General features: G+C 32.5%; 3 protein-coding genes across 3 annotated transcripts; all 3 read right to left on the reverse strand.

Moving 5' to 3' along the window:
* Nucleotides 1-2,854: 2,854 nt before the first annotated feature.
* LOC111620075 lies at nucleotides 2,855-3,742 on the reverse strand. The gene is made up of 3 exons (XM_023361921.1): nucleotides 3,536-3,742; nucleotides 3,047-3,431; nucleotides 2,855-2,979 (listed from the first exon to the last, which is right to left on the reverse strand). The coding sequence occupies exons 1-3, from the start codon at nucleotides 3,725-3,727 to the stop codon at nucleotides 2,882-2,884; spliced, it is 675 nt and encodes a 224-aa protein (XP_023217689.1). The 5' UTR covers nucleotides 3,728-3,742; the 3' UTR covers nucleotides 2,855-2,881.
* A 1,815-nt stretch (nucleotides 3,743-5,557) lies between these two features.
* On the reverse strand, nucleotides 5,558-6,863 carry LOC111620076. Its single transcript, XM_023361922.1, has 3 exons — nucleotides 6,547-6,863; nucleotides 6,093-6,477; nucleotides 5,558-6,009 (listed from the first exon to the last, which is right to left on the reverse strand). The coding sequence occupies exons 1-3, from the start codon at nucleotides 6,697-6,699 to the stop codon at nucleotides 5,915-5,917; spliced, it is 633 nt and encodes a 210-aa protein (XP_023217690.1). The 5' UTR covers nucleotides 6,700-6,863; the 3' UTR covers nucleotides 5,558-5,914.
* A 1,526-nt stretch (nucleotides 6,864-8,389) lies between these two features.
* On the reverse strand, nucleotides 8,390-9,483 carry LOC111620077. The gene is made up of 3 exons (XM_023361923.1): nucleotides 9,355-9,483; nucleotides 8,712-9,093; nucleotides 8,390-8,632 (listed from the first exon to the last, which is right to left on the reverse strand). Exons 1-3 carry the CDS (start codon nucleotides 9,448-9,450, stop codon nucleotides 8,439-8,441), a joined length of 672 nt encoding a protein of 223 aa, XP_023217691.1. The 5' UTR covers nucleotides 9,451-9,483; the 3' UTR covers nucleotides 8,390-8,438.
* Nucleotides 9,484-12,761: the final 3,278 nt, after the last annotated feature.

Raw genomic sequence — 12,761 nt, forward strand, 5'->3', positions numbered from 1 at the left:
CACTAAATTAATAATAATCGAGGGGAAAAAAATTAAAATAAAAAAATAAAAACTACGCATCGAATCGATCGACATAAAGATAATCGACTGGTGAGAGGAGGATTTAGATAGGGGCAATGATGTAAAAGGGCGATTTAAGTGTAAAAAAATACAAGCCATTGGAGTAAAAACAATCTAAATTTGGAAATGAGTAGAAAAAAAGTCGATAGATATCCTAACGGAAGTCACTTACAAGTGGTCATTCACTGTTTCTTCCGCAATCCTCGCTTAACCGCAGTCATTGCCTATAAACAGTTCTGTTGTAGTCGTCAAAAGGGAGCCATTCTCATGCCAGGGGACTGACTGTCCCCTTGTAACTGGAGACGAAACGTCTTGTTAAACTAGAAATTGTTGTTTAATTTGTCTCGCAGCTGTCAGCTGTTACTCAAAATATCTTGGACTATTGAGGACATTGTCTACTTGGCTGGCATTTTGCTAAAAACAAAGCAAAATTAAGTTTTTTGTACTGTACACCTTGATTTATAACCACTCTGAGACTTTATACGAAATCGCAATGTGCACATTGTTATAGCGGTTTCGGATTTCCTGCCATACCAGATGGACAAATCTATGTTTAGAGAGGGGTGTGTTTAGAGAGAGAAGCTATATAAATTTTATATAGTTAAGATAAACGTAAATGAATCAGCATCGGGAGAAAAATTCTGATTGATTGTTGGCGTTTTATCTTAAGTTAATCCTCGACATTCGAAAAATAATCACCGATAAAGGCTGACTCACGGGGGTGGAAATGAGTAAGTCGGGGCAAATCAAGGTAGAAAATTTGCTAGTTTTAACAAACTTCCCCAACCCCTGAACGTAAAAATAATTTATATCTCTATGTTTTCTGCCGTCGAGTCCTGGTTATGGTGGTTTGCGACCGAGGAAGTTAAGCCATATGGTTTTTATCAGCACTGTTTCTCATAACTCTCCTCGGCTCTATTCTGTATAAGATAGATGGATAGATTTCTAACTAGTGAATACATCCGGCTTATCCTCAAACAAAAATCAACATAATTTACTTGAAAACTACTTCATGATAATAATAAAGAGCTAGAGAGTCATCCAACCTTATTCGATAATAATCTCTATTGGATAATAATGGCACCGCTGTAATGTCGGGTTATTTTGTAAGTACCGGATGATTGAAGCTTCTCTATTACTTTTTCTAGTAGTGATTCCGGACTGGTCATACAACTGTGAAAAACCTGGAGTTGTAAAAAGTAAATGATTACACAACATAATCTATTTTTATCCGAATGGTCCACGTGTGCTCGAGCTTCTATAATTGATGCTGTCATAAGCATGGATCCTGTGCTGAAACCAAATAAACAGCAAACACATGCTGATGTCAATCCTTAGAAAACTAACTTTTCAAAAGGCATTCAGCTGCTTGTATGTGTCAGAGAAAATTGAATGTCAGCCACATCATCCACTGTCAACGAGATACATTAAATTATTTATTGTATAGAAAATACTTAATCCCCTATAATTCTATTCTACTCTGATCTTTTTCCATTCCTCCCCAAGAGAATTAACTGGTACTATTAATCACAATGATTTAACCGAGACGTTAATGAAAACTGAGCTAAGGAGAGACAAGAAGCGAGTTATAGACAACTAAAGATAGGCAAGTACCCCCTTCTCGCTAGTCGCGACCACATAAAATGACGTTAAAAGTTTCCCCTCCTATAGAATTGAACTTTACTGGGCCAAAACTTGAGTTTTGTGGATATTTCAGACACCTCGGAGGCACTTTCTCTCCAATTAATACGTTTAGCAATAGAAATTGTTTACACTTGTAAATATTGTTATATCAGAACTGCTTGTATTATGCAAATACAAGTCGACCCCCCTATAACACGGTTGATAATTCCATTTTATTTGAATTCCGTGTTGTACGAGTCGCTTAGATTTTACAAATACGTGAGCCGTTCACAGCCCGGCACACGTATTTGTAAAATATAAGTGACTCGTACAACATGGAATTCATATAAAACGGAATAATCAACAGTGTTATAGGGGGGTACGTATATATAAAAACTATATAAAGTTCAAAAACTTACGGCTATTCCTCCACAGAAAAGTTCGCTATCTTCGTAATTAGGTGGCGTAGGATAACCGAATCTCCACATCATGTTTCTAGCAGGTGGTTCCAACATTCTTCCGTGTCCATTAACGATGGAGATAAGTCCACAAGAGAAGTAAAGTAAAGCTAGCATCAACATGGTTTAAACACAAACAGATATGCAAGGGGGCTCCTTTAAATACTGCATTTTTGACTTGTAGTACCGGAATGTTAGGTTATTCACCCTTCAAGTTCAATGTCACGAGCAAAGGATCATCGGGTCATAAGTACTTTCACTTTATTACCATTGTATTTTAATATCACATTATTTATATTCAATTACGAAGGTGTTAATAACAATAGCATTTCTTATAATTACGCCTCTTAAAGTTTTTATGAATGTAATTATTTTAAAATTACGATAAAATATAAATAAAATGTACAATTTTTTTGTTTGTTTTTCCATAAACTCTTTTTATAAACAAGTTTCGCGACTTTCGTTTTTAAAGGTTATTGACTATACAATTTACCAGAATTGTACAACAGGTTATGGTAAACAAATATTTTTATTTTCGACGTCAATACACGCTGTTTTATAATTTATGAGTCTTTAAATGAAAATATATTCCTTAATTTTTTACTTAAAGTATATATAATTATATGTCAAGTAATTCGTTCCCAACAGTTATCCAGTGGACAAAACCGCTGAACACTAGTAGGCCTACTGTATTTGANTAAACATATTCCTAATAAAATAAATGCTTATTAAGTTAAAATTTATGCCTTGATAGATACGTCGGAGCAAGATCTAAATGTTTCCTGAGGTCCGCAACCCATGGCACCGCCGCCATTTTCGCAATTTCCCCATCTGTTACCTGAAAAATCAAAATAACAATTAGCTAACTAAATATTTACGAAGCTACTTTACGGTCATTATCTTACCAGTTCTATAGTGCCATTGCACCACGCATCTGTCACAAGTTACTCCGTCTGGTAACTTCAGTTCCACTGGATATAATCCAGGCCTTGCTCCACGATCTAAATGATATTTAGTACCCTTGCCGTTGGATTGAGGCAAAACGTATTGATCTAAGCAATCTTGATCGGCTTTTTGATTCGGAGTTTTAAGAGGACAAAGACGAAATTCAAAATAACCCATATGGGTTGCGGTTATGTTCGGAATTGCAGTGATCACCTGACCCATTTTATATTGGCGAGTGATTATTCTATTTCCATATAAACCACCGTCTTCGTTATCTCTCGGTTCTGGTGCATCCCAAGGATCACCGCATATTCCGCACTTGCCTTTATTTTTAGTCCATTGTCTCTAGAAAAACAATAGGTATTTATTTTCTCGAAGGAATTTATTACAATAATTGAAATTATTTGCAAGACTAAGATTAAATGCTGCAAGAGTGAGCTAATACTTACAGCATATCCTCCGCAATATAATTCATTATCGTCGTAATTTACAGGATTATCGAATCCAAATCTCCACATACTAGAACGACCCGGAGGTTCGTTAAGTCTTCCATGACCAAGAACACTTACGATAACTGAGAACAGCAAGGTTATTAAACGAAGCATTTTAGAATACGAAAGCAAGAAACAATCAAATACCATATTCTTATATAGGCCCATCTTCATCTATTGAATTTATCTACCTGATATTATTTTATCGCATTAATCTTCTGTTATGGATTATTATTCTCACGAGTACAGCACATACATTCGACAAGATAATTCTTATGATATATTTTTAATTGAAAATTAATACGTGTTAACAAATTATGCAAATTAAATACATAATTTATTGAATTTAATATGAGAATTCGAACACGTTTATTATTATTATTATTATTATTATTTTTGAACAGGTAGAACTAAATCTGTTTGCATTTGCAATTACATTTCTTTACAGGAATAAGGTAATTTTATTATTTAAATGGCAAGTTGTAGTAAGAAATTGCACAGTAATCTCTTGCAAGTGTATTATCATAAGAGCTAATATTTTAATAAATATATTAGGAACAAGATAATGAAAATTGATAATTGCTAAGAGATAAAAATACATATGTTAAACATTTACTATTTAATGAAAATGATCTTGAAAAGTTTATTTGCCAAATAATATTAGAATAAATATGGATTTTAATACCCGCTGTTGGTTTGTCAGGCCCACAATGGGGGTTAACGAGGGACAGGGGCAAACATATTCGGAATTTACTACCCACGAAAAATTCCTGGGGTGTTGCTCCTCGATTCAATTCAGACGCCTTTAAAGTTTAAAAATAGATTTTATAAATTGTTGCGGTGCCAATTTACATATATACAATTTAAAAATATATTTATATAATGATTAATTTATAGTATTTTTTATGGAAACAAATTGTGTGTAATATTATGTTTGGATAATTTTATATTTATTTCTCTAAAAACATTTATTCGTGTAATACGATATAGAAAAATTTATAAATATTTCTTTTCCGAGAAATAAACATGAACTTTTTATAAACAGGAAAAACTAACAGAACATAATTCATTACGGACGAAGAACATCAGAAAGTACTTTGCTACTTTCATATTTCTTAATAATAGAGACATGAAAATAGTTGGAATAATATTTTCTTAAGTATTAACTCTGTGAAAATAAATACAAATAATCTTTTAGGCAATTAGTTTATTATTATATACGAAAAATTCTTGAATTCTCTACAAACTTTATCAGAGTTATAGAATATAATTTTCCTGAAGATGAAGTTTAGACGGTTATTTAGATAAATAAATAAATAAATAATATAAATTTCTGTCACTTAAAAAAGTCAACGTAAAAACATTAATACGTTTAGCAATAGAAATTGTTTACACTTGTAAATATTGTTATATCAGAACTGCTTGTATTATGCAAATACAAGTCGATCCCCCTATAACACTGTTGATTATTCCGTTTTGTATGAATTCCATGTTGTACGAGTTACTTACATTTTACAAATACGTGTGCTAGGCTGTGAACAGCTCACATATTTGTAAAATCTAAGTAACTCGTATAACATGGAATTCATACAAAACGGAATAATCAACAGTGTTATAGGGGGAGTCGACTTATACCAGTAATAAGTTCATATATTTGATAGTTCTAATTCCTCATTCATCCCGATTGACTGAGTTTAATGTTAATCCCATAAAATCCCACAAAGTAAAACATTATGCGAGTTAGAGCGGAGTTTTCTGGGTTTTCTTCACGTTTGTAACACCGAAATGGTACCCAGTTTTCCATAGAAAATCCCTGATAGGCTCCCCACTTGCTCCATAGCAGATCACCCTTGTGTTGTATTCCTTATCCCATCAAACTATGAATTATTTAGATATAAATTTTGATAAATCTCTAAAGCGATGATTTAATACAATAAATGTAAATTATAATTAACGAAATGTAGTATTTTATAGGTCAATTTATATAAATGTTAAATCTTTCTCCTTCGTTGATATGGATCATTGTATAAATATGAAATTTAGAGCAACATCATGATAACCGGATTTAGAAACGATATCAATCACTTTTGGTTTTATCAAAAGCAAACTTGTTGAATGTAACCGATCTTTCATCATTAATATATCTCAATTATAGATTTTATAGGTAAGTTATTTCACGTAAATCTAAATTGCATTTTCTAAAGTTCTTGTGTACGAAAATGTTGGTTTTTATTAAATAAATATATGTATATTTAACAGTAACAATGCATTTATTGATAATTTAAAGAAAGAAAAAAAAAGTTCTGAATATCATGTAGAAATTACAAGAATTTTCTTTTATTTAATGGCGATATCGGCGCATCCACGGAAATATTCCTGAGGACCACAACCCAGTGCTCCCTTACCATTTTCACAAATGCCCCAGCTGTTACCTGTTTAGATTTATAAATATATATAATATAAAAAAAATATCATCCATATCAATCTGAATTGTGGTATCAGAAACAAAAATTACCTGTACGATAGTGCCACTGGAAGACACATCTATCGCAAGTAAGTCCTTGGGGTAACTTCAACTTAACAGGATAATTATCGGGTTTTGCACCTGGAGGAATAGGGAATTTCGTTCCTTTACCATCGGCTCTCTCTAAAAGATATTGATCTAAACACTCCTGATCCGCCTTTTGATCGGGTGTCTTCAGGGGACAGATTCTAAATTCGAAATATCCCTGATGCGTGGCAGTTAAATAAACATTGGTATCTATCTCCTGTCCAGATTTGTAAGTTCTAGCGATGATCTTATTACCGTAAATTCCTCCGTCTTCGTTGTCTCTAGGTTCTGGTTGATTCCACGGATCACCGCATATCCCGCATTTTCCACCATTTTTATTCCAATGAACCTAAATAAATGTATTAGTGAAATATCGTGAAGAAAGTAAAGATTTCGATTAATTATTAATAATAATTACCGAGATTCCACCGCAATAAAGAGAATCATCGTCGTAATTAACGGGATTTTTAAAACCGAATCTCCACATGCTAGATCTACTCGGTGGTTCCAGAAGCCTTCCATGGCTCCATACCAAGGTGATGAAAGATAAAAAGATACTCCACAACAGCATCTTTACAAGACAACGGATGTAAAGTGATATTTTTTCGATAATTCTTTCATTTTATTTTCTTATCATTTTATCACTGTTAGAAGGATTCAGATAAAACCATTAGAAATATATCAATTGTTAACAGATGTTCAGTTTTTTACGATACTAATTGATAAATCCAAGACAATAAATTATCAAAATAACGACCGGTTGCACCTTTAAAAAAAAAATTCAAATATTATATACAAATTCCCATATTTGATATATTTTATGTTATTGTAACGTAATGTAAACTCTATTCAAACCGGAATAAATAAACAGTTTATCATATTGTAATATCTGCATTTAAAATACATTTTTTAATGCCGAAAATATCATCTGATATTACGTGTTTTTTTTTAAATATTATTTTTTAATATTTATAGTCGTGTAATATATATATATCACGCGATTTAAACTGCAAATATTTCGACATTATTCCTATATTTTCTAGGATTTCGGAATTCGTGATAATAACAATTCCATGTGAATAGGTAATAAAAATTCTTTCTAATTTTCTGATAATTTTTTTTTTATATTTTTATCTGCCTTAAAATATCATCTAACATATGTGAATTTATATGTATTTTTTTTTTTTCTTCTTCTTCTTCTAGAAAATGTACATCTGCATTCGGATAGATAAAAATTCATTCAAGGTTAATTCTAAGCAAATAATACGCATTATGACGTCAATACACGCTGTTTTATAATTTATGAGTCTTTAAATGAAAATATATTCCTTAATTTTTTACTTAAAGTATATATAATTATATGTCAAGTAATTCGTTCCCAACAGTTATCCAGTGGACAAAACCGCTGAACACTAGTAGGCCTACTGTATTTGATGGTGGCTGGCACACCTGGCTATTTTCCGAGTTTTCACGTGTCTAACACCTTAATGGGGGCCAGTTTCCTATTGAAAGTCTTTCCGAGAGGCACCCACCTTTGGCAGTTCGCTCATGTGTTACGCTGCTTTATAACAATCTATCTTATCTTCTTATATTGCTTTTAAGAATCCGGATTCGAATTCCATCCGGATCTTCATATATTTTTTACGGATAATTCGGATATAGAATTTTTCTTCTTCTTACTTTTCTATTGTGTTGCCGGAGAATCAGGATCAATTGTTATTAGCAAAAATAAAGCAAGACGTGTAATTTAATTATATCGATGATTGCTGGAAAATCAATTCAAGTGTCATTCACGTAAATAAATACCTTACTCTTCTCTTCTAATTTTAATTTTATAAGCAACAAAACTTTAAAAATAGAGAGAAAATATAATTATTATTATTATTACACAATTAAACCGACTTAATTACGTGGCTAAATTAGGGGTAATAATTTATTACATTACATTTTTTTTTTTAAGTATAAATCATCATAATTGTAAAGTTATTGCTTAATAGATTAACTTGTTTTAAAATTTTTATTAAACGTGTGAAAAAGAAATCTTCAAAACTCAGCGTAAAATATCCGACTAAATCCTTTAATAAACATTATAAAATTCAACAATTTAATCTACAATTTATTATAAGATAAGGAAATCGTTTTGGTACGTAACAAAATATTTTATTATTTTTTAACCTCGGTTTTATTCGATACAAAATAAACTTTCCAGCGAGTAAAGACGTCAAAATCAACATTGATCGAAAGCAAACAACAAATATAATAGAACTTAAAAAACTCGAATATTTTTTTGGTCTGTACAAACTTATAAGTTTATTCAGTTTTCCTCTTAGATTCGGTATCGGTTACGTTAGATTCCGGTTTAGTTTCGTTAAAATTACTATAATAAATTGGTCCAGCAATACCAGCACCTGCGAATATCCTAATATCTGCACAATTTCTGTAATTTTCTTGAGGTCCGCAGCCTTTTCTCATCGTTCCGTCATCGCAAATACCCCAGTTATTACCTAAAACATAATAAATTTAATTAAAACTGTTAAGAATAAAAAGATGAAATGAAAGCAAAATAAATCATCGTCATCGTACCGGAATGCCAATGCCATCTAAACACGCAATTCATACAAGTTACATCTTTCGGAAGTTTTACTTGCATGAAAAATAAACCTGTATTGTTATGTGGTACATAATATCTTGTACCGGAGAAATCAGATAACTCTAGTATATTATCTTCGAAACATTCTTCAGTTTCTAGAAATCTATCTTCTCCTCTCGGACAAAGACTAAATTCGAAATAACCTTCGTGATTAGCCACAATATCTACGATGACATCGATGACTTGACCCGGTTGGTACGTCCTGGCAATAATATCGGTAGCAAACATACCACCTGTCTCGTGCGGCCGGGGTTGAGGATGATCGTATCTGTCACCACAAACACCGCAACTTCCATTATTACGTAGGTATTGAATCTAAAAAAAAAAAAAAAAAAAAAAATTGTACGAAATACAAGTCGACCCCCCTATAACACGGTTGATAATTCCATTTTATTTGAATTCCGTGTTGTACGAGTCGCTTAGATTTTACAAATACGTGAGCCGTTCACAGCCCGGCACACGTATTTGTAAAATATAAGTGACTCGTACAACATGGAATTCATATAAAACGGAATAATCAACAGTGTTATAGGGGGGTACGTATATATAAAAACTATATAAAGTTCAAAAACTTACGGCTATTCCTCCACAGAAAAGTTCGCTATCTTCGTAATTAGGTGGCGTAGGATAACCGAATCTCCACATCATGTTTCTAGCAGGTGGTTCCAACATTCTTCCGTGTCCATTAACGATGGAGATAAGTCCATAAGAGAAGTAAAGTAAAGCTAGCATCAACATGGTTTAAACACAAACAGATATGCAAGGGGGCTCCTTTAAATACTGCATTTTTGACTTGTAGTACCGGAATGTTAGGTTATTCACCCTTCAAGTTCAATGTCACGAGCAAAGGATCATCGGGTCATAAGTACTTTCACTTTATTACCATTGTATTTTAATATCCCATTATTTATATTCAATTACGAAGGTGTTAATAACAATAGCATTTCTTATAATTACGCCTCTTAAAGTTTTTATGAATGTAATTATTTTAAAATTACGATAAAATATAAATAAAATGTACAATTTTTTTGTTTGTTTTTCCATAAACTCTTTTTATAAACAAGTTTCGCGACTTTCGTTTTTAAAGGTTATTGACTATACAATTTACCAGAATTGTACAACAGGTTATGGTAAACAAATATTTTTATTTTCTTTTAATTTTTATTTATTACATAATTTAGATATTTACGACATTTTGTAGGAAAATCCTTAAATAAATAAATAAAAATATATATATGTTCGGTTTAGTTCGTATTCTCTCATACAGATGGCAGAGTAATAGGGTATTTATTTATTTTTATTTAAAGATCGTTTGATATATATAAAAAAAAAAAAACAAAAAGAAAATACTTCTCGTGTTTTTTTATGTCTCCTGTTCCTTTATAGGTCAAGGTTTTCTAGCTTTAAATTTAATTAACAGAATATATAACACTACTTCATTTCACTTTAATTAAGTAAACTCGACATGTATATAATGTTAATTAATTAAAAATTTAACGGTATTTAAATATTTTTAATTTATATAATTAATAATTTCTTGTTTATTTTATGTTAAGAAGAAATATTTTTAATAATCAAAAGTTATAAAATTTCGTTACATGTGCTGACATCTGCGGTTTATATCGTGAACTATTATTGTTATTTAAAATACCGAAAAAAAATATTCACTAAATTAATAATAATCGAGGGGAAAAAAATTAAAATAAAAAAATAAAAACTACGCATCGAATCGATCGACATAAAGATAATCGACTGGTGAGAGGAGGATTTAGATAGGGGCAATGATGTAAAAGGGCGATTTAAGTGTAAAAAAATACAAGCCATTGGAGTAAAAACAATCTAAATTTGGAAATGAGTAGAAAAAAAGTCGATAGATATCCTAACGGAAGTCACTTACAAGTGGTCATTCACTGTTTCTTCCGCAATCCTCGCTTAACCGCAGTCATTGCCTATAAACAGTTCTGTTGTAGTCGTCAAAAGGGAGCCATTCTCATGCCAGGGGACTGACTGTCCCCTTGTAACTGGAGACGAAACGTCTTGTTAAACTAGAAATTGTTGTTTAATTTGTCTCGCAGCTGTCAGCTGTTACTCAAAATATCTTGGACTATTGAGGACATTGTCTACTTGGCTGGCATTTTGCTAAAAACAAAGCAAAATTAAGTTTTTTGTACTGTACACCTTGATTTATAACCACTCTGAGACTTTATACGAAATCGCAATGTGCACATTGTTATAGCGGTTTCGGATTTCCTGCCATACCAGATGGACAAATCTATGTTTAGAGAGGGGTGTGTTTAGAGAGAGAAGCTATATAAATTTTATATAGTTAAGATAAACGTAAATGAATCAGCATGGGGAGAAAAATTCTGATTGATTGTTGGCGTTTTATCTTAAGTTAATCCTCGACATTCGAAAAATAATCACCGATAAAGGCTGACTCACGGGGGTGGAAATGAGTAAGTCGGGGCAAATCAAGGTAGAAAATTTGCTAGTTTTAACAAACTTCCCCAACCCCTGAACGTAAAAATAATTTATATCTCTATGTTTTCTGCCGTCGAGTCCTGGTTATGGTGGTTTGCGACCGAGGAAGTTAAGCCATATGGTTTTTATCAGCACTGTTTCTCATAACTCTCCTCGGCTCTATTCTGTATAAGATAGATGGATAGATTTCTAACTAGTGAATACATCCGGCTTATCCTCAAACAAAAATCAACATAATTTACTTGAAAACTACTTCATGATAATAATAAAGAGCTAGAGAGTCATCCAACCTTATTCGATAATAACCTCTATTGGATAATAATGGCACCGCTGTAATGTCGGGTTATTTTGTAAGTACCGGATGATTGAAGCTTCTCTATTACTTTTTCTAGTAGTGATTCCGGACTGGTCATACAACTGTGAAAAACCTGGAGTTGTAAAAAGTAAATGATTACACAACATAATCTATTTTTATCCGAATGGTCCACGTGTGCTCGAGCTTCTATAATTGATGCTGTCATAAGCATGGATCCTGTGCTGAAACCAAATAAACAGCAAACACATGCTGATGTCAATCCTTAGAAAACTAACTTTTCAAAAGGCATTCAGCTGCTTGTATGTGTCAGAGAAAATTGAATGTCAGCCACATCATCCACTGTCAACGAGATACATTAAATTATTTATTGTATAGAAAATACTTAATCCCCTATAATTCTATTCTACTCTGATCTTTTTCCATTCCTCCCCAAGAGAATTAACTGGTACTATTAATCACAATGATTTAACCGAGACGTTAATGAAAACTGAGCTAAGGAGAGACAAGAAGCGAGTTATAGACAACTAAAGATAGGCAAGTACCCCCTTCTCGCTAGTCGCGACCACATAAAATGACGTTAAAAGTTTCCCCTCCTATAGAATTGAACTTTACTGGGCCAAAACTTGAGTTTTGTGGATATTTCAGACACCTCGGAGGCACTTTCTCTCAACAAACAAATCTCCTAAAAGATAGCAGAGACGTCCAAGTTATGAGCGATGATAAGGGAAAAACCCTATTTCTATATATATTATAAACTTTCACGTAAGTAAGGCTGCAGAAAATAAACTTTAAAGGAACTTTCCCATACCAAGTTTATTACTTTTTTCCCAGAGATTAAACACCTTATAACTTTAGAAGAGAGAATTGTGTAATAAATAATTGGGTTAATGAGTGTTTGCTCTTCCATTCACATCTGGCTTACTGCAAAGTCAGCAGGATTCGAATCTGATCTTGAACTCGGAGAGACGTGGCCACCACAGAAGTGAAACTATACACCAGATATTACAATTCGCCCACTTCAAAGTGTAGAGAGAACCTCGTATCGCTTACAATCTCGTTCTATCAATACCTACCTCGTTCCGGACATTCCCGAGTGACATATTTTTCTCTTCTTTTATAAAATTTCGATGCCCCTTTGCCGAATATTATCAAACGGATGCATTAAGGTCATTCGGGGTGGTTTAGT

This window comes from Centruroides sculpturatus, unplaced genomic scaffold (genome assembly GCF_000671375.1).
Source record: "Centruroides sculpturatus isolate CEXI.00-Female unplaced genomic scaffold, Cexi_2.0 scaffold131, whole genome shotgun sequence".
Classification (NCBI taxonomy): Eukaryota; Metazoa; Arthropoda; class Arachnida; order Scorpiones; family Buthidae; genus Centruroides; species Centruroides sculpturatus.

Coding starts and splice junctions, on each gene's coding strand:
- LOC111620075 (XM_023361921.1), bottom strand. CDS start 3,727: ATGGTATTTGATTGTTTCTTGCTTTCGTATTCTAAAATGCTTCGTTTA. Junction 3,432..3,535: donor TATATTGCGGAGGATATGCT/GTAAGTATTAGC, acceptor TTGTTTTTCTAG/AGACAATGGACTAAAAATAA. Junction 2,980..3,046: donor GCAATGGCACTATAGAACTG/GTAAGATAATGA, acceptor TTGATTTTTCAG/GTAACAGATGGGGAAATTGC.
- LOC111620076 (XM_023361922.1), bottom strand. CDS start 6,699: ATGCTGTTGTGGAGTATCTTTTTATCTTTCATCACCTTGGTATGGAGC. Junction 6,478..6,546: donor TTTATTGCGGTGGAATCTCG/GTAATTATTATT, acceptor ACATTTATTTAG/GTTCATTGGAATAAAAATGG. Junction 6,010..6,092: donor CCAGTGGCACTATCGTACAG/GTAATTTTTGTT, acceptor AAATCTAAACAG/GTAACAGCTGGGGCATTTGT.
- LOC111620077 (XM_023361923.1), bottom strand. CDS start 9,450: ATGTTGGAACCACCTGCTAGAAACATGATGTGGAGATTCGGTTATCCT. Junction 9,094..9,354: donor TTTTCTGTGGAGGAATAGCC/GTAAGTTTTTGA, acceptor TTTTTTTTTTAG/ATTCAATACCTACGTAATAA. Junction 8,633..8,711: donor TAGATGGCATTGGCATTCCG/GTACGATGACGA, acceptor ATTATGTTTTAG/GTAATAACTGGGGTATTTGC.